The 21,271-nt window shown below is 40.5% G+C and overlaps 1 protein-coding gene across 1 annotated transcript; it reads right to left on the bottom strand.

The window, feature by feature from the left end:
* Nucleotides 1–1,221: 1,221 nt before the first annotated feature.
* On the bottom strand, nucleotides 1,222–20,995 carry fgd5b (FYVE, RhoGEF and PH domain containing 5b; the record flags this gene model as incomplete). The annotated part of the gene is made up of 21 exons (XM_080495432.1): nucleotides 1,222–2,144; nucleotides 2,613–2,767; nucleotides 2,923–3,048; nucleotides 3,135–3,271; nucleotides 4,101–4,203; nucleotides 4,288–4,425; nucleotides 4,576–4,672; nucleotides 4,861–4,940; nucleotides 5,819–5,902; nucleotides 7,965–8,033; nucleotides 8,209–8,280; nucleotides 9,367–9,425; nucleotides 9,885–9,935; nucleotides 10,073–10,163; nucleotides 11,847–12,003; nucleotides 12,147–12,298; nucleotides 12,959–12,989; nucleotides 13,075–13,133; nucleotides 13,591–13,744; nucleotides 17,477–19,946; nucleotides 20,986–20,995. 21 exons carry the CDS (start codon nucleotides 20,993–20,995, stop codon nucleotides 2,108–2,110), a joined length of 4,332 nt encoding a protein of 1,443 aa, XP_080351558.1. The 3' UTR covers nucleotides 1,222–2,107.
* Nucleotides 20,996–21,271: the final 276 nt, after the last annotated feature.

The raw sequence follows: 21,271 nt of genomic DNA on the forward strand, positions 1-21,271 counted from the left end.
ACATGTTTCAGCCTTTGCTGGCATCGTTACATGAGTCCAAAGGCTGAGCACATCTGACAGAGATGAATCCATCAGACCTTATTGAGCAGGCTGTGTGTATGATTGATTATTTGCCGCCTGCAGTGATGTGGAAGTACCAGTGGATTATGACACTGCTCCGCCCTCAGGCCTGCAGCACGCTTTCATCACATTCATTACCACATAGAACCTCATTCAAAGTGCAACTGGGGATTGCATTATATGTTTTGTATACTCCTCGCCAAGCCCATGACAGGAGTTTCCTGTTTTTACAATAATTATATGCACAAATATGGTTAAAATAAAAAAAAAACTAATATGAAACTTCTGCTTTGCAAAGGGTCACTTTCAGATGACAATGTGCTCTGCTACACTGACACGCTCCATTTGTGAAGTTTCACGGTAGTTAACAGATAGAATGAAGTCAGTTTTCTGCAGCAGACGTGCTTGACGTGTGGGCAGGTTCATACGGCAATCTGTCATTTAGGAGGAATTCATACAAACAGTCACACATGCAGTGAAAATCCGACTTGAGCAAAAGAGGAGGCGGAATCCAGAGCCGGGGCTGGGAGGGAGGGCAGAATGATAAATGGCCTGTCCTCTATATAGGACGAGGTGTCTGCAACTTTTCAGAAGCCCCAGAAAGCAAACTTTCAGCCTGATATTATTCTGGGTCGGGAAGCCTCAGGGGAGGAAGAGCAGCAGAGCAGGGCTGGACTTTCTTTGGCCACACGGCCCACTGGTCCTGTCGATCATTGACTACAGTTCATTTACCGAGCAGCACCAGTTTTCATTCATCAGTTTGGTCTAAGAAAAGACCACATATGAGCTGTGCATCAATACAGGCACAATATACTAGTATGAGTGTGTAGGGAAGCTACAAGTGGACAGCAAAGCATTTAGATTTTTTTTAATTTTCATGCACAATAGCCTCTGAGCTCATCTCTAATGGCAATATGGCAGAAAATCAATGGCGGTAGGCTGTACTTTATTGTTTCGTCCCCCTGCCATCTAGAGGACAAGGGGGGGGAATAAAGACAGATGCTGATTGTGTTCATTTCATATCTTCTTTTAATTTGTTTTAAAATTAGTAATGTAAATAAAAAGTACAGTACAAACACACTGACTATATAAGTCAGTGAAATCAATGATTACAATTTCAGTCCATGCCAACATGTCTGTGCACAACTTGATGAGCAATCTTTATACAAATACGAATTTACAATATTATTGGACAGTAAAATTATGAAGACACATTAGTCTATATTTCTCCCAGTAGTCACAAAATGACGTACAGTAACTCTGCTTTTGGTCTTCATACTCTTATTTTCATTCTTTAGGTTAATAATTCTTTTCAATATCAGTGCAGACAGCATACATATTCACTGGCAGGACCATGTCCAGCAATACAGTATGTGGCAAAGCAATAAACACAAGTATATAGCTATAAAATTACTCATTCTTTCAAATAGCCTGTGTTTTCAAGTGTGAGTAAAAGGGATGATTTGAATCCAGTGTAAGAATACGTGTTAAAACAAAGGTGTATAAATAAAGACAGGCGTTTTGTAAACATTTCAGATTGACACTGAAATGTGTCACCAGCTTCCTCTTCCTTGTAAACAGCAGTAAATTGACATTGCTGTGTCGACGTGTGTTTTTGTACAGTTATGGAAACAAAGGGCTGATGTGCTGTAATTAATATCGAATCAGAAAATGACTGTTCCCGAGGATTTAGATGAATGTCGCTGATCATCTTCCGGGGGGAGGAGATGCAGGTCACACCAATGACGATGCTCCACACAGGCAAGTATCTGGGACAAAACCTCTCGCATCTCTCAGCCTTACACCTGCTGTCGCAGCAGGCAGGGGACACCGGAGGTTGATAAAGTAGGCGAGCATGTCCTCTCTCAAAGAACAAAGTGTCTTCTCCTCTCAATACAGCAATGCAGGTTACATCTTGCAGACATGATGAAACAGTCTCTGTTCCCTGTCTTTTCCTTTTTTTGGTTTCACAGTCGGTCTTTCTTACAACACGTCAGTGTGGAAGGCAGCAGGCGTCTGTTTCACAAACTCGGAAGAGAGGCTGATTCTATAAAACCGTGGCTTCCTCCATGGCGTCGGCCCACCTGTGACAGAAGAAGAAGTAATGAGGCTTATAAATAAACTGCAGTAATTGTTTGGTCTGGTGTTCCTAAAAACTAACAATCCCATGCATGTTACAACAACAGATGGCGGGGTTATTAACTGATATACTTTGAAGCTTCCATGTGAATTTTAAAGAAACTGTTTTGGTCCCAGTGGTGTAACTTTTCTATTTTTGTGAAATGATTCTCTGGAGATTGCCTCAAAGTGCTGAATTTGGTGATTCTTGTGTTTCCACTTCAGTTTAAGAATAACACAGCCATATGTGGGTTAAGGGACGTGGAAGTCGTAAACATTGGTGGCTTTTTTTCCTCACTCAGCAGTAATTTGTAAACTTATAGTGTGTGTCAAACAGAAAGACAGACATTCATATCCTCTTGAGGTTTCGAAGTGTTAAATTACAGCTGTGATGTTCTAAATGTGTGATATTTTGTGGCAAACATGTGTCTCACCTCTGAGCGGTGTAGTTGTCGTCTGCTTTGAAAGTGTAAAACAAAGTGTTTTTGTGGTAGAGCTGGAAGACGTTGGTCTCACTGTCTCCGTCCTGTTTATCGTGCAGCCGTACTGTGAATCCCAACAGCGGTAAACTTTCAGACGCGACCGTCTCCTGCACACAGAAAATCCATCGGGGAAAAGAAATGCATCAAAAATAGACCACTTTGGCTTATTTTCACGAAAACGCCGCCGTTTGCTCCATGCTGTGTGAAATGCATATATGAATATTTCTATGCAGGTTAAGGGGGAGTGCATGTTTCCCCTCACCTCTTGGGCTCTGAAGGTGTAAAGCACCTTGTCTTTTAGAAGAAACCACAGTTTCTTCCAGTTCCTTTTGCTCTTCTTACTGCGCTGTAGACTTCCTCTAATCGAACCCTCGTCGGACACCGTCATCTGCTAACGACAGTCAATGCTGCTCACAAAGTCATAGTAAGACAGTCACTTGCATCATTTGCTGTCGAACAATCTTCACGGTGTACCTGGTTGAAGGTCAGGGTGCCTTTGCGATGTTTCCAAATATTGGGAGGGTGAATGTTTTGAAACACAGCGGAGAGCGGACGGGCGGAGCGCTGCGTCGACGGGCTGCACTTCCCCGACAGAGCGGGCACATCTCCTCCTGCAACGATATGTACATTTATTTCACCCGAAACGGCAGACAAGTACTGAACTTGAACCCTCAGCAACAAAACTGGGTTGTTTCAACTGAGCAGAGGCCCTTTGATTGTGATTATGAGATACAAAAGAAAATGCATGAAGATTGAATATAATGAAAACAGGTTGAATTCCTGATGTTATCAGCTCCATGCATTTCTGGTAATTCAGAGAAAAGCAGTCACTTTTCTACATTAATTTACTTTCTTTCATGACACTCAAAGTAGACCTCTTCAGGACTCTTCTGTTACAATAACTCTTGAATTTCTTTGTCTTTATCTTCTGCATCTTCAATACCACTCTATCCATCAGAGGGCGGCAGGGTGCTGGCGCATATTCCAGTAGACTATGGACACTGGACTGCTTGACAGTCCATCACAAGACAAACACAGGGCGAGACTCACACTCACATTCACGCCTACTGGCAATTCAGATAGATGTGTTGATTTCAATGCATGTTTTTGACTGTGGCAGGAAACCAGAGCCCTCCGATGGACTGAAACAGGGGAATTCTCACTGTGACGTGAGCATAATAACCACTAGACCAGAGAGAGGCTTTCAACCATGTCTCTGCATGTTATTGTCATATCCATTCAGATTGGAATCTGTTTTGGATTTTGTAAATGTCCACAGGGAACTAATATTCTAAATCAAACTATTTTAAATATATAAGAAAGTGTAAGTGAATACCTTAAGATTAAATTGCAAAAGTTCATTAAAACAAGTCCGACTATTCAGGGGATCAATGTGTTATAGACAGTTAATGATTTAAAATTGGGCAGGCATCAGCTCACCTCTCTTCTTCAGCTCGGTGTAACAGTGATCACACACCTTGGCCATCCGGTCTTTCATATATCTCAGAGGATATCTGTTCCTGGAGCAGCTCCTACAAACAATCTGGGTCAAATGGCACGAATGAATCACAGAGGGTTTGTTTGAGCAGGTGTCTTAAAGGCATTGTCATGTTTGTGTGTGACTCACTCGTCCACAGCCGTGACAGTGGTGTCGGCGGAGAGTGAGGCTGAAGTCCGAGGTGCAGTTCATGCACATCGTCACCTGCGAGACGGGAACAAGTGTGGGGGCTTTCTCTCCGAGGGACAACTGAAGACGATCTCTGGCCTGAGACACACAAACAAACATCCTGATTTGTATCTGACTGAGCAGGCATCAGTCGAATTCTGTTTAGTTTGTGTACACGTGACTGGCAAATACTGATACGCATACCTCACAGATGAGTGGAAATGAATCAGCCGTGATGCGTTTGCTCACCTCTCCCGAGCAGCCGTGAAATGCTGCAGAGCCTCTCGCATCCTCATTTATTGTTCGGTTCAGAGTGTAAAACCAGTCCTCTCTTTCAATGAATGAACTACAGAAAAAAATAAAAAGTTACACACCAACCATCTTGCTATGTTGATCAAAATGTCTGCAAACAGCAGAAAGTCTTTCGTGACTTTAAATGAACTTTTAGCGATGGTGACACACATTTTATCTCCCATCATTATTGAATAAACATTTTCCATCAATTAAGACAGAACTCAGGGCACCATGACCCACCTCGCAGACAAAGTGATGGAGACGTCTGTTCCCTCTATCTTCAATCCGTTCTGGATATTTTCTATGGCGGGTTTACTGACCTGAGTGAGCCATCAGCAAAAAAATCACAAACAACACACAAAGAGAAAACAAACCAAAATTGCATTTAATACATATACACAGATTACATCCATTGTGTTTATAGTGATTTTTATGTTTGTAAATAAACATTTAGGCCGCAGATCTCTAGAGGGTTTTTTTTCTTCTTTAAACCATGTGAAGACTTTCATCTTTGACATTTTAAAGTTTGTTATTTATTTTGTTCAAATGTTCAGATTTTCCTTTAATGCTGTCCTTTAGGCTGCCGTGAGAAAGCAAGAATACCTTCTGAAGAAAAGAAGGCTGATAGTCTCTATTTAGATAAGGAAATAAAATGCAAAGTTGAAAGCCGAAGCAAGGCTAGTATTTGTTGACCCGTTTGCCTTACAAGTACTTTTTTATTCTTCTCAGTATTTGTACACAGCTTTTGTGGGAACTCTACAGGAAAGTTGTTTCAAACACCTTGGAGAAGGAACCACAAACCTCAGAATATATTTGAAGACAATCAGCTACATTATTTATTGTATTAATTGATGGACAAGTGGCACTTTAATCCCACACCTCCTAAACTGCACACACACTCTGCAGTAAATTAGGCAAAAACAACAATTTACTTCTGTTATGTTTCTGGATATATTTCTGGATGCTTGGAATGAAGAATATTAGAATTTTTGCGTCTGGGATTTTGGGAGGATAACCTAAAGTAAGCAACCTCCTCACAGAACAAAAAATAAGGCAATGAATTTCCAGGAGTTTAACTGATCATTTCTTTAAACTTGCCTTTTTTAAATATATATATTTCAAATGTGATTGCACAATTAATACTAATACACTTTCCTATGCTCAATCAAACAGATCGACCATAATGAAAGTGACTAACTTTTAATCCAGTCAGTGGCAGAGTGTTCTTCAGCCTGTATTTCCCATCCTGCTGAGGGTAGGTGTAGAGCAGCACATCGTTCATCTAACAAACACACGAAAACACTCGCGTTAAAACTGCACAACAGACACAGCTTGGCTGAACAGCAATGAGAAACTGCTAAAGAGCTAAACTGCTCTTGTAACAATTGTAATGATGAGAACAAAATGTATTCATCTTTAACTTCTAAAATCAAGAAGTGCTTTGATAGAACAAAATAATCCTCAAAAGGTTGAGGAGAAAAGCGATTTAAAAATTAATAAATTCAGAAATTACATACAGCACAATGGAATGAAATACAATTTAGAATACAAAAACTAGATCCATTGACAGATATTAATTGATCTGATTTAGGAACATTTGAAGCTTGAAATGTTAAATTTTGTGTCATTTTGGTCGATTTAATTTTCTAAACCTAGTTTGTATTAAACACACAGTATTTAGTTCTACTTTTGGGGACATAAGGCTGCTTAATGTCTTTGAAAAAAATTAAATAACCTCTGAAGGCTGCATATCAGGTCTGCTAAATCAAGTCTATTTATGCTTTGTGTTTGTGCAACTTTTGATCAGCAGATGTCGCTGTGGCCAAACAGTCTGACGCGCAATGCAGAAGTAACGTCACTATGCTATTACTGTAATTCTGATTATTTTTACATTAATTAATTAAATGGTAGCAGTTTTCTGGTTTATTTCTGAACTATGACTGAACATGACTTGTGGATTTTGCCACGGGGATGAATAAAGTATCTATCTGAAAGAAAATCATTGAAACAAGAAGTCATATATTTATTAAAAATGAATTATTAAATGTGATGAATTCAATATCCCCTGAAACAATGAAGTTTTAGTAAATGTGTAAAAGTTAATGGTGAACATCATTAGTAATGGTGTCTTCCTCTTAAAAAAATAAAATAAACTACCAACACGAGCTGTTGTGTTTTAATGATGTATTCTCTCTGAAAAAGATATTAATCGTTGATGTTGAAAATTATCGTAGTCTGGGTGGTTAAATGGGCAGGATAAAAGTTATGTGGCGATGATTATTATGTTTCCAGAAGAGACATTTACGAGCTTTTTTTTAGTGTGAAGCCCAGATCACAAATTTGAAAAAAACCACAGGAGGGGAAAGCAGTGCGCCTTGACGGTGCTCTGAGGATCATTTGCAAAGGCGTTTAATTTTCTAACCTCTCTTGATTACAATTGATCTCAAAATTTACAAATTTCAGAGACATCGCTATGCAATGATTTTATGAAATAAATGGTTGCTGCAGTCACGTATTTTATCTCCCTTTCTGTAATTGAATAACTTGGATTTTTGACTTCGTATGATCTCTGTAAAAACATTAAATATCTCACAAGAGAAAATACATGTCATGTGGCAAAAATGGGTGAATACAGATGTTTGCTCATTTATTCCATATGGGATTATTTCTGTGTTACTTTATTGAGCTTGAGGCCATATTAGGCAACCTTTTGCCTCAAAACAGGTAACAAGTTAATACATGGTCATATATGACAAACATTGGACTAAACTTACAGCCAGTAAGTTTATAGCCATTGTTATTATTATTATTATTGTTATTATTTACTATAGTCAAAAAGAAAACATCAAGTCAGTTTCCTCCTTTAAATTCCTTCAAAAAACTCACTTTCAACAATTGGATTTTATTAACTGATGGTTTCCCATGTTTTAGAAAGTACCGTATTTAGAATTATTTCAAATTCCATGTTACAGATTGCCAATTGCTTTGCTTAAAGTGTTTTTGTTGGCATTAAAAATAAGAATCTCAATACACATGAGACTAGTATTTAGCTGACACAGTTTACTGCATCATTGTGCTCCATGGATCTTTTGGATGGAAAGGAGTTGATGTTGACCTTACCATTGCTGTCAGTAAAGAACTGACTCAGGAAGTCAGCATTCAGAAACATCCTGGCAGGAAACCCTGCACTTAATAGCTCAGTCTGGATGTAGAAATAGACCAGGCTGAATATTTTCTCACCCTATGTTTTATGCTGATTTATACAAAAATGATAACCGTATTTTATCTTTGTCGGGTATTTGTGCCCGTGTGTTAATATACAACAAACAGAAAGTCAGTTTTACCAGAAAGAGATGGCGGGGCTGTCGGCTCTTCCTGCTGACCTTCATCAGAGTGCCCTCCTTCACAAAAAACTAATAGAAAAAAAAGACACAGAAATATAATTAAATCTTACATTGTCTGCAGTGAGTCGTGTTTTTTTTGTTTTTTTTTCCAGGCTGGGCTTTGCAGGGGATTCCCAGGTAAACAGCTGTGAAAAAGAGCAGACAGCGAGGGTGGGCAGAAACAATGCCGTTATCAGAGTCATACCCTGCCAGGCTGCAGCAGGTCCCGCTGGCCATGAACGCTGTACTCTATGTTGACCAGACGCAACAAGTTTTCCTGAGACACAAAGGAGAAAGAAAAGGAGAAAAGTCATTTTAAAAGTAAAAACATCTATCCATCAAACTTCTTTGTTTAGCTTGGGGGGGAAATTTTTTATAGTGGAGACATTTGGTTCAATATGTACAAATACAACATTTTATGAAATCACTGTGAAAATCAGAAAACTTCAGTTTATCCAACAGTTGGTAAGGGGTGTGAGTTTGGGCCAAACCTGACTGAACAACATTTCTATTTCCTTTAAAAAGTTGTATTTCTGTGTTTACTGCTCACACTATTGTGGCTTCTGAATCCTTCATTTAACTTAATATAGTTATGAACAACAGGACGTCAGTGAGTTACAATGTCAATGTCAACACTTTCCACCTTAAGTGTTGAGAACACGTCAAGAAATGTCATAATGTAAAAGTGAAGATCATTCAGGTGAATAAAATGAGAGGCATGAAAGTGATCCTTAACTATTCCTGAGCTTTATTTGACTGGAGCTTCTTAAAGGAGCCACAAGCCAAAAAAGTTGAGGAACCATTGCTTCATGCCCGAGAGTACAAGAGCAGTGATACTCAACCGGTGTGTCATGACCCAAAAGTGAGTCACTGGTCCTTTTTTTTTTTTTTTTTTTTTTAATCATAATTAATATAGGTACCATTGTCTGATCACACTCCACTTGTAATGTGATGAGATAAAATTTATGAAGATGAAAAATGTCAGAGTTTCACCAAACATGGATGAAACCAGCAAAAGTGAAATGTCTATATTTGGGAATGAAATCTAACAATTGTAATTAATATTTGTGCAAGAAAACACTGATGAGTTCCTTAAAAAAATGCCAAAGTTGTTGAAAAGTTTTGGTTTTTAATAAAAATGCAGCCAAGTGAGATTAAATAGATATATGTCACTCTGTACATACCTATTTATTTGTCTTTTTCATGTTTGAAATCTACTATTTTCTCTTCAGATAAGTCAGGTTGAAACAGCGCTCTATATTAATGAGATGAATTTGCAAAGTTGAATTTTGATTTGAAAAAAAAAAAAATGAAGCAAGACCCTATGACTCATATTTTGAAAACCACAATCGTTGACACTTACCCCGTGTTTTAAGCTGTCGTTTACTTGGTCTGCAATATCAGACACGATCGCTACGGCGGCTGAGTGAGACAAACAGACAAAGACATCAGGACACTTTAGACACTTCAGTCATTGAGGTTTCTGACCACAGCCACAGTAAATATGCATAACGGGTGAGATGCTTCCATTGTCCTCATCTCTTTGCGCAATAAAGTTTATCAGTCCGTTCTCTGGGAGTGTGCGTGTCAGGACTGGGATGGCTCTCCCACTGGAGATGCAGCAGGAGATAGTGCTGTTGTAACTTGCCTTCTCATGAATTACACATCACAGTGTTTCACATAGAAAGGCGGCAGCAATGACTGTCTGGTGGCTTCCAACGACAAACAGAGATATTCACAATTGGCTCCCATGGCTGTCTCTTCATGCCAAATGAGCGCAAATGAATTCTCAGTCAACACACAAGAGGGTGCAGAAAGGCTCCGGAGGGAGCAGCTTATGTCTACGCTGATGTTCTTGCTCCTGTAACATGTTTACTGTACCTTGGGTGTCTTCGTATTCTTTGGAGTCAGGGGAGAGGTTGTTCAGGTAATCTGTAAGAGGAGGAAGAGAACTGAGCACCATGGGGGGGCAGAGAGGCAGTAACCACGCTGAACAAAACACCTTATTTATTGAGGAAGGGGTACTCTGGGCTAATTTAATAAAATCAAGTCTTTTACACTTTACTCACCAGTGAGGAGCATGCGATACTGAGCCACCCGCACAATGACCTGCAGCAGCTGATGTTTGATAGCAACCTTTTCTCCATGTCCACTCTGCTCCTGAGACAAATCAAAAAAAGATCATTAGGCTCTTTCTTGTAATACTGCATTTGCTATTCGAATTCAGAAAACTAAAAAAAACAATGAAAGCAAACACACTTGACAGCTGGTAGTGTATTTCAGGCCAAACCGCTGAATGGAGACACCAGTCAGGTAATCGGTGTAAAGAAGGACCAATAACCTGTTTTGTCATCCAGTACACTTGTGTGTTTGTTTTTATACTTTCAAGGCTGCCAACTCTCACACAGTGACATTCTTTACTGACACTTGCAGCACTCAAATGCCTTGTCACTCAAATCTACAGCTTAAAGCTTGCTGTTGAATAGTCACTTGTTAATATAAGTTACATTTTGAAGCTATGATTTTGAAAGTGTCAACCAGCCTGTTTTCATTGCCGAATGCTGTCCTCCTTATTGTTATAATGGTTTAACATTTTATTCGTAAAAAAAAAAAAATCATTCTAAGCCGTAGTCAAAAGTGACTTGCAATTAAATTTGGCTAGAATGAGGCAAGACTGGGATCAGAGTACTGCAAACGGTAGTTACAATGTTTACTCTATACACTTTTTAGCAGAAGCAGATTCTGTGAATTATATTAAAAAAAGCAGGAACCAATAATATGCAGATGTAACAAGGCCCAAGGGGTTTATTTCTGCTTACTATGTGATGCTCGCACCTCCAGAGGGGTGTCTAACAAGTCAAGATATAGTGAGTATTGAACCTGCGTACTTTTTCTATTCAGGCTACATGTCGACGTAGACAAGTGAAAAGAAGAAGGACAAGCCAATCCTCACAGGATGAAGACAAGTCCATGCTCTTTACCGGTATGCAAAAAGGGTTAAGATTTTGACAAATGGTTTTAATTCATTAAACTGAAGAAAACTCTTCTGTCAGCAGAAGAAAAACAACTTGCAGTAGCATTAATATACAAAGTGCTAAAGAGAATCTGAGGACTTTTAAAACTCTGGTGCTCTTAAATCTGACAGAGAAAACTGCCCCGCTCTGCAAAGACTTCCTGCCAACCCTTCTCCTCAGTGGTCTATAAATTGAAGGCAAAATATTTAAAACTCTCCTCTCTCCATAAATGATACAGACACTGCAACTGGATATGTGCCTATGAGACAAATATTACAATAGGTTGTAACAGTCCACGCAAACACGTCACTAAGGTAGCCGCTTAAATTATATTCAGTCAAACTGTGGATGGTGAACAGATGCTCAGTTTTTACTGTAGTTCTAATCTTGATATTTTATGCTGTGGACCTATTAGCTTCTGTAACAAAATTACATAGAATTAAGGATCATACCATGTTACAATTGATTTGAGAGAGGGTTTCAAATGTAAAATTATATATATAATATAGTTTATATTTTAACAACAATGAAGTCTTGTTTTAAATCATCAATTTCATATGGATCAAAAAGATTCCCTTAAATTCAATGTTTGAATTGAGAAATATCAAATTAGATCATGATTGTTAGGAATATTGGCCACACGATTGTTGCCGTAGTCAAAAAAGCTGTGGTTTTCTCAAGTGTGTTAGAAAGTGTGCAGAGGAACCTGGAGTCTGGAGAGGAAACTCTGATCTACTGTGTATAATACATAAAATACTATTTTTTGTTATAGTATTTGTATGTTACAAACACATCCCAACAAAGACAACTAAATATGTTTGCATCTGACCTCAAATTGTTCAATGATGGCAGCAAAGGCAGGTGAACTTTTACAGCTGTCCTCCAGTAAAGTCATGCTGCGGTCATAGTGGCCGATGTACGTGGTGAAGACCAGGAACTCTGCTTTTCTAGAAAGGAATATGTCTGCGATCCTCGGGCTGTCCTCCCTGGGTGAGAAGACAAAGTGGAGAGTATGAAGGAGGAGCAATTGCCACGAGCATTTCGAGGAAGTGAGCACACGTGTTGAAGCCTTTTAACCAAAGCATATTTTCTGTAGAAAGTTCCCGGGTGACGATGTGTCACATCTTACCAGTGTCGGAGTCGATCCTCCAGCTCATTGAGGATCGTCCTGTGGAGGGTGTAAACATCCGGCAGCTCATTGAGAATCTCTCGAAGTCTCTCGTCACTCACCGCCGGCTCGCCCTCATCCCCAACCGTGGACCCCACTGCTTCCCGAAAATCCTGGCACACAGAGGAGTGCAGAAGGACAGATTTCATTTTTAAAACCCTCCCATTGCAAGAAGATGCCTGATAAAAAAATACTTTATATCATCTCTCTCTTTTTTTTTTATTTAGATGAGCAGTCATATCTAAAAATCTCATCATATTTAGGGGCTAGGTCACTGGTTTAACCACTGCTCTTTTTTTTATTTTTTTACCAACTTCATTACCACTGTTTAGGTGCCCTGAGCCAGGCTTTCACTGCAAACTGCTGTACTCAGTCTGAACTGGTCAGACTGTCTGGACTCTACATCTCTTGAGAAGAAAATTATTTTTGAAATGATTTCTCGTGGTCAATGTAGGCTCAAGAGCAGACAGATTAACAGAGGAGGAAATAGTGTTTTAAAGTATTCTGAGCTGAAATCTTCAGGGGAGGTCCTGACGCAAAGTACAAATCATTGAACTGCAGTGTCCTTTGTTGTTTGAATCTGTCACAACTCCTTTATCCTTTCTCACAATACATCTCCTCACTGTTCTACCCAATAAAAACAAATAAAGCTACCAGAATCTCTCTGTTGAAGCTCAGGCTGCCAAAGATGTGATAAACCCACTTAAGTGTAATGTGCAAGCTGATGTTAAGATTGATTAGTTAATTGAAAAGAAATGTGATACTTCACTCACTTCCTGGAGCATCTTGAGCGCTTTAACATGTCTGCGGATGGATGAATACATAAATCAGCTGGATAGTAGAAATGTTAAGATTAGTCATGTTTTATAAGAAATACATACTAACTTACGATCTCTCTGTGTCCAGCAGCTCCTTCCCAATGTAAAAGGCTCTGGATCGACCGTCAGGCTGTAAACAATAACATTTCTGACTTGTTTAAGCTCATTTTGGCACAATTTCATCATATGCGGTATCCAAACCACCGCTTGATATATGGATCTCCATCTATCATTGACACCTGCTTTATCCAATTCAGGTTGGCAGATTATGTCAGCAAACGATGGGCAAAGACAGGATGGACCCTGGACAGGTCGCTACTCCATGACAGGGCAAACACAGAAACACAATCACACTAACATTCACATCCAGGGGCAATTTTAGAGTCACCACTCAAAATCAAAAGCAGGTTTTTTTGCCCGAGGGACGAAGCCAGAATACCCAGAGAAAACCCAGGCTTGACTAATACACATTAATCGCAGTAATCATGTCTCAATATTGAGGGGTGCCAAAATTAACCTCCATTGGCATTCATCAAAATCCATGAAAAGTCTCTTCACATTCCCTAAATCCATTTGTGAGATCTCACCGGTCTGTCATAGTTGTTGTCAGTCCCTCCTTCCTCTTCCTCCGAGGTTCGTCCTTGGTCTTCTTCACCCACCATCTCCCGCCCACCATTACTCAGAAAGCCAGTCAGTGGTCCAACGGCCACTGTACACACGTTGTACGCTTCAGTATAGGCGCTGCAGGAAAAACACAAAGCTCACATTACGTAATGCAATTTGGGGTACATGCAGACCATAACATGCAGCATGTGTACACTTGCATAAATGAATATGCTCGTACACCGCTTAAATATCAACTATAGAAGTTAGCATATTGCAGTTTGTAAACAGGTAGACACAATAATAGAAATGCCCACCTTTGCTTACCTGCAAAGTACAATGAATGGTAGGCTTATATGCACAATACAAACATGTGAAATTTATGATCTGTGACTCAAATCCTCATGACTCTGATCATCATGACTCTGATCATCATGACTCTGATCACTGCTGTACCAGTAGGAATCCTTAGATTACCTGACTATTATCTTAGAAAACTGCACGTATTGAAATGATCCATACATTGTTCTCAGTTCCAAAGTGAAAATCTAAACTATGTGAAGTGTCTAATACCTCAACTTTTTTTTCCTCATGAAAAACTTTTTAAAAAATGTTGTGACATCCAAATTACAAGTTCCAGGCTAAGTGTGGACACCTTGGACATCTTAATCAAGAGCAGTATTTAATTTACTGTAGTAACCACCAAGGTGATGAGGCTGTTGTACAATTACAAGCTTTAAGTTTAGCTTGTCTGTTTGCACGTTGGTTCAGCAGATAGTGTTATTGTGAGAAGTAAGAAAAGTTGACAGAAGTCAGTTTTTAATGCTTCAAATTAACCACACAAACGAGAGAGAGAGAGAGTTACCTGCACTATGTGTCTGATAAACTGATTCCTTGACACTAGGAACCAGTCATCTAGTCAAAGAATGCGCCCCCCCCCCCCCCCCCCCCCCCCCACACACACACACACACAATTTGTTGCAGGGGTAATGAGAACGAGCATTTCAAACATTTGTTGATGTCATAGTATATCAGATGAGTTTCATTCAACCTTTAAAACCACGTTCAAGATCCATGCTGATCCTCTCCACAGAATTATCACAATATTCATATTTAATATTGAAAGCAAACGCGAATGGACAGAAAATATAAAAAGTTTGGGTTTGCAGAAGCCAATAAAGTGATCCTGAAGACACTGTGGCGACGACTGTACCCAGGCAGGGACACATGTTGGTATTTTATGCTGCAAGATTTTCTACTGCAGGGAGCCCGAATGAATATGTTAATGGAGGCAGCGCAATGGGGAATGTGAGCCATGCGAATAAAAACATGTTCTTAAGTTAGGGTGGTAATGCAGGCCTCTACGTGACCAATTGCCTCGACAAAGCTCCTGCCATGTTTCATGCCGAGCACCAGTGGATTTAACCCCACTGAGATGGAAATTAGCTGCGTATGAACAACATATGTGAGCAGTTCAGGTCTCTGCATCACACACATTAGAGCTGCATGGCCCATTACTGCTTTACTAGATCAAACTTCAAATGAGATACCAGGGGTGCTTCAACCACAAAACTCCAAGCACAGTTTCTATATTTGGCTTTAATATCACTCCCAGAGAAAGTGCCTCTGCCACTTCTCACTCTCCTGCTATGGTGTACGAAAGCTCAAGGCAATGTGGACACAGATAAACTATGAAGGCAGATAAATAAAATCATTTATGAGTCTTCCCTGGGCTAAGTTTCAGTGGAGGCAAGGATAAGGAAAAGACACCGGTGATCTCCAAACTATCTGCTAATATGGCTCCTTTAGGCTATTGTAAAATGAACAGCCTGAGCCACTGGCTCTGCTGTCCATCAGGATATTGCGTTCTGCTGATTACAGTCGCTGCACATGCTGGAAGCTCAAACACAGCACGGAGAGTCACATTCATATATGAATGCCATTGTTTCTGCCTAAGATGTCCACTCTGAATAAATTATATTCAAGAGATATTCAAATTGTATTCAAAAGATAAATATCGCAGCTACTCAAATGTGATACCTTGTCGCTGTACTGGTTTTACATTTTAGTAAGGTGAAGGTCTTTATTGAATCTTGTGTGAGTTGGTTCATCCCAGTCTACATTTATCTAATGTGGAGATGATCAAATTATTAGTCAGCCTTGTCTGTAACACCAGCATTACAGTCACTAAAGGTGTGAATTCAGACAAGAATCAAAATGTGTACATACGTATATTTGTGCAATATAGTTCAATTATTGAAGGGCGAAAAAACTCAAATGTCAAAATTAAATCTAATAAATTATTGAGAGTACAACCTTAAAGTTAACACCAATGTGGTTGAATAAGGGGGGGAAATGACAGAGGTACATGTGCAAGCTGAAATTAAATTCCAAATTAAGTTCCTTTAAGATAGTTGAGACCAAACAGCATTGAAGTGAGGCAGACAGTTCAGATTGAAGGACATTTTTAAGTGTTAATCTTTGTTTACATTTCATGAGAATCAATACAGTCAATGCATTTTTGCTGAAATGTGAATTTTAGAGCTCACGTTGCTGTGTTACTTGAAACAGGAGCAAAACCAATAGAAATTGGTAAACACCAGGAGAGGAATGCCGTCGTGAACAACTGCTGACTGGAGAGCACACTGAGATTGTATCTCAGTGTTGTTCCTGAGTGGCTGGAGAAGAGCAATGACTCTAAAATACTCTGACTATTAATCATCTTGAGCAGCCTGTATGATATGGGCACAGCCAGCAGGAACGCATGAGGGGGGATGGGTTGATGGCAGCGCAGAATGGCTGATTGTACCAAAAAACACCACCACAGCAGGGACACAGGAGGGTCTACATTCAACATCAGCCTGGGCGGAGCCTCTTTCTACACCTAAACAGATGATTTATGGGTGAAACCAGCTTGTTTTCACTAACATCAGAAGAGACCACCCTCCGACCAGCATAGCCTCGTCTCCCACCCAACATGCCCCAACAGCACAGCGGACATATCACTGAAGGGGTTTATTAAATAGCACCATAAGGCTAAAGGGACGCTTCCTCGCTACGACTGATCACATAATCCAAGTCCACTATGATCACAATATCAGGGGACTTCATATAATAAATAGTTGTAAATCGTCCTCCTTGGGGACATTGTTAAATGTACACAGTCACCACCAAATAATAAAAAAGACCCATGCTCGGTGCAGGGGGGTGGTATAAATCATCACGATTATATCCTGTAACATCAATCTTCATGCATGTATACATGCACAAGTAATAACTACGATACCTGTGTGGCCTACTTAGCATTTGCGAGGAACACTAAGAAATTCCATTCACAGATTTACACTCCCTCAAATGATGAATAGGAATCATTTGAGATGGTAAATTTCTTTATGATACAATCAGAAAGTCAGAATTCCAGTGAAACCTCAGCTGTGCTAAAATAAAATGTTACTGCGATGAAATGGTGAGATGAAATGATGTGCAGACACAATGTTGTCGAATTTAAGTTTGTACGAGAGATAGTATCTGTTTTCACATTCCTCCATCAAGACAGATTTGAAATTAAAGTGGAGGAAGATTATAGTCAAAACAGATGATCCCTATGCGAATCAATGTGTCATGCAAACAAAAGACTAAATAGTATTGCGAGTATTCAAGAAATGTGCTTGTCGAGGCAAAAAACTTAAAACAACATTTTTATTTTGATACTTTGAGAACATTTTAAAGCCTTTACTTATCCTAACTCTGATTAAGGATGTTGAATCAGTGTCTTTACTTGCTCCTTTTTCAGTATCTGTGCTTGTGTGAATGGACAATATACTTCTGCTACCTCTGCTTGGATGGCAGTAGACGTTCATGTTTACATACCTTTCTGCTTCCTGTTCAGATGACTGAGTTATTTTCTCAAACCCGGGGAGGCTGCTCATGTCCACGTACCCATCCGTCTCATTGGCGGCGGACAGCACACGACTCGGACGATCAAAGAAATCAGAATACGGTGCCTGACGGAGAGGCCATCGCTGTGGGACCTGGATGTTCTCATAGTCCGAGCTGATGGCAGGAACATTTTCATAGTCGGAGGTGTCTGTGTTGGGGAAGGAGATGGAGCGAGGCTTGGTCAGGGGCAGAGAAGTGAAGGGCACACGGGAGCGGTCCTCGAAGGACTCGACTCGAACAACGCTGCGATTGAGAAACGCCACGGAGGTTCCATTTCTTTTGCCCTCATTGTAGAGCAGGAAGGTCGAAGGGGGATCAGGTGAAAGTCGGTGTTTGCAGACTAAGCGTGAGTTAAGCTGTGGAGAACCACTCGTGCTGTGTCTGTCTAAATCCAACAGTCTGCTGGGCGTGTGGTGGTTGGACTCCACAGAGGATTTAAAGGAGGATGAGTTCCCATCTACAACAGGTTTGTTTTCGGTTTTCCACCTGAATTTGAGCATCAGGAAACGCTTGATGGAGGACTTCTTTTTCCTGTTTTTGTCTGGCGTGTCTCCCTCAATGAGCAGTGAGGGTGAACTCTTTGTGATGGGCTTCTTTGTGATGTAGGATAGTTCAAACGGGGGAGGGATGTCGACCACAGATGTTGGCGTGGACAGGGCACTGGAAGACAGAGGCGAGTGCCTGGAGAAACTATCAGACGAACGAAGGACACCTCTTTGCCTTGGAGATCCTTCCTTGTAAACACCCAGAGGCAAGTCCTGCCCTTCCATGGACAGGGAGCGGGGGTACAGAGACAAGTAATGGGGTTTGGAGTAGCTCTTGTGCCGCACAGAACCTAACATGGGGCTGCTGCTTAGCGCAGGTTGTCCAAATCCACTCATGTAAGTCTTCTGAGTAAACTGCCCTCCTAAATCCTCCATATTATTTGTGGTGTAGCGTGACAATGACCTGAGCTGCATCCCTGCCGTCTTCCTGTCAGAAGGAAAGCCATTTTCAAACTTAAAACTTTTCCCTGGCTCCTCATAAACAGGCTCATCGCTGATGTCCTGTTCTGTGTCGGTGGCGTCGTCAAGGAATGGCACAATGTGACCGTCAAGGTCGTCCTCAAAGACATCTGAGTCGTTTGGGGACAACAGCTGGCTTTCTGAGAGCGAGGAAGTCATCGAGGTATCAGTGTCTGTAGGCACCGAGATGGACACCTGCCTGAAACTGGGAGAGCAGTCCAGGTGAGTCAACCTATCTCCCAACACATATGAGTTGTGATCACTCAGTTCATGTGCCACTCGTTCATCTGGGACTCCTCCATATTTTCTGACTGACTTAAGAAAAGAAGCACGGGTTTGTGTGAGTGGACTGTTTGTCGGTTTGTGGGCATTTTCACACCTGGGCATCAGTTTTCTGTTAATAATGTCCTCCGAAGAGATGTACACAGGTTCCCGAGCTGAATCGCTGTCTATGGCAGCATGCCTCTTAGTTGCTTGCTTTCGAACTTCAGGAACAAAGTCATTACAACAAATGTTCTGCTGATCTTCACCCTTTTCCTTAATCTTATGACCACACCTCAACTTCAGGATGCTACAAGTGAAACCACAGTCCGAGCCTGACTCTTCTTCTTTGTCTTCTCTTAGAAAAATCTGTGTGGGGTCAGTGTCTGTCACCTTTTCTCTGTCGGGGAGTTCAGATTCAGTTGTAAGAAACTCAATTAGCTCATCTGCTCCACTTCCATCTTTGACTTGGACTTTCCCCTGCTTCTCCATGTCTTGATGTTTAGCAGAATAGCAGCCTGCATCCACATCAATGCTATTACAAGACAAGTCTCCCACTGAGAGGCCATCTGTGTCAGCCAGTGCCTCCCCTCCATCACAACCTTCAGGATCCATGTCCTCGGTCACCTCTGTTGCAATTATCTCCACAGGCTCCCGGGACTCAGCTGTAAGTCTCATATCATGGACCCAAAGTGCTTCCAGGGAGTTACCATCCTTTGTCAGGGCGCTGTCAATTAATCTCCAGTCCTCTTCTAGCTTCTGAATCATGTCGTCTTCCTCTTCCTTTCCCCCCTCTGTCACCTCTCTGCCTTCCGGCCCTGGTGACACAGTCCATAAATGGGTTGGTGGTGATTTTAGGATGTTGTCATTTAATTGTTTCTTCACTGGCAATGTATCAGTAATCACTTTGCTTTGATCGGTCTGGGTCTCGTGCTCCTCATTAAGCTTGCTGTCCAGGCTCAGTAAGCTGCCATTGCTGCATCCTCCCTGGTTGCCATTGAGCTCCAATGTGACTTTAGGTTTTGGGGCAATAAATGGTTTAGGGCCCCTGGCTGCAGTCGTGAGAGGTGGGGGCAGCTTCAGGCTGGCGTGACAAACAAATCTTGGCTTTGGAGCAACTGAAGGCTTGGTGCAGTCTGCAAGAACAACAGGAAAAGGAAACTGTAAGATTATGTGCTTTAAAATAGCTTACAGGTCATTTGTATTGTGTTCCTGTGACCTAAAACTGTGCAAAGATACATAAAGAATAAGAAAAGCTCAAGGATTTGGGTGTAAAAGTCAGACATAAACACCTGCAAGATTATATTATGACTGTTTTTTGTATGAATCTAAAAATAAATAAATAAATAACATATCTAAAAGAATGTAATCTGGTTATGTGATCTACTGTATGAATGGAGTTGGAAGTTTTTGGTAATTTTTCTACAAAAAAAAAAAGAAATACAGCAGTGAAAATTGGTTATATTAAATAGTGTATAAGTGTAAACAAGTACATAAAGTGAGCACTGAAGGCTTTTACAATCCTCAATCAAGATTGCAAAAAAATTCTAAGGGATTTCCCTGACTCACTTCCTGCAATTCAAGAGAAAATCCCTGTCAAGGTGCCTTTACTGCTCTAATAATAATCCTTTACAAGGAGCCTGGGACAATGACAATAAAGAGACACATTCGGTTCAAGTATAATCCATAAATTTCACTCATAAACATCCTATGATCTCTTACAGTTGTCAAAACACTTGATCTGTACATATTTTTTAGTAGCAAAAAAACTAACCAAACCAGAAAGAACATACTCAATTCCGACATTCTTTCACATGTGTATAATTCATCATCATTTCAAAGTGCAGTTTAGAACAGATGAACATTTAAAGTGTGTGTGTGTTTTATCTTTGAGCTTATTTCGGAGTTTTTTTCTGTGTCCTGAGTGTTGTGTCCTTTAGACACAGTTCATAAATACCAGAAATAAAGAAACGTTGCTTTAGAATCATTTAGGTTTGCTTCATATCCTGTTGCGACCGCTGGGTTCACAACTATTCACTAAGGACTTGTTCACTAGGAAAAGTAAGACTGTTTCCACGTTTGCAGTAATTAAACAAACAAAGTGGAGAAAAAGTGTACACCAAAAAATATATATATATAAATCACTAATGATCGCTTTTGAATGATTTGTCCTACCTGTGTTCATTTTTGCGACGCGATCATTGCCAACATGTCCGCAAATAAAAATTCCGATACAAGATACTTTGGGGGGGAAAAAACGCAGTTTGAAGTGGGGGGGGAAAATGATCCAAAAAGAAGATGAGTGAGATACTGAGTGAACACAGCTCCGTCTATCTTCCTCTGAGAGAGAGAGAGAGAGCGAGAGAGAGAGCGAGAGAGAGAGAGAGAGAGAGAGAGACGCAGCTCAGCTGATCGCTCGTGCGCCCCACAGCGCGCGCAGGACGCGACTGGAAAACCAAAT

This window comes from Blennius ocellaris (assembly GCF_963422515.1).
Source record: "Blennius ocellaris genome assembly, chromosome: 4".
NCBI lineage: Eukaryota > Metazoa > Chordata > Actinopteri > Blenniiformes > Blenniidae > Blennius > Blennius ocellaris.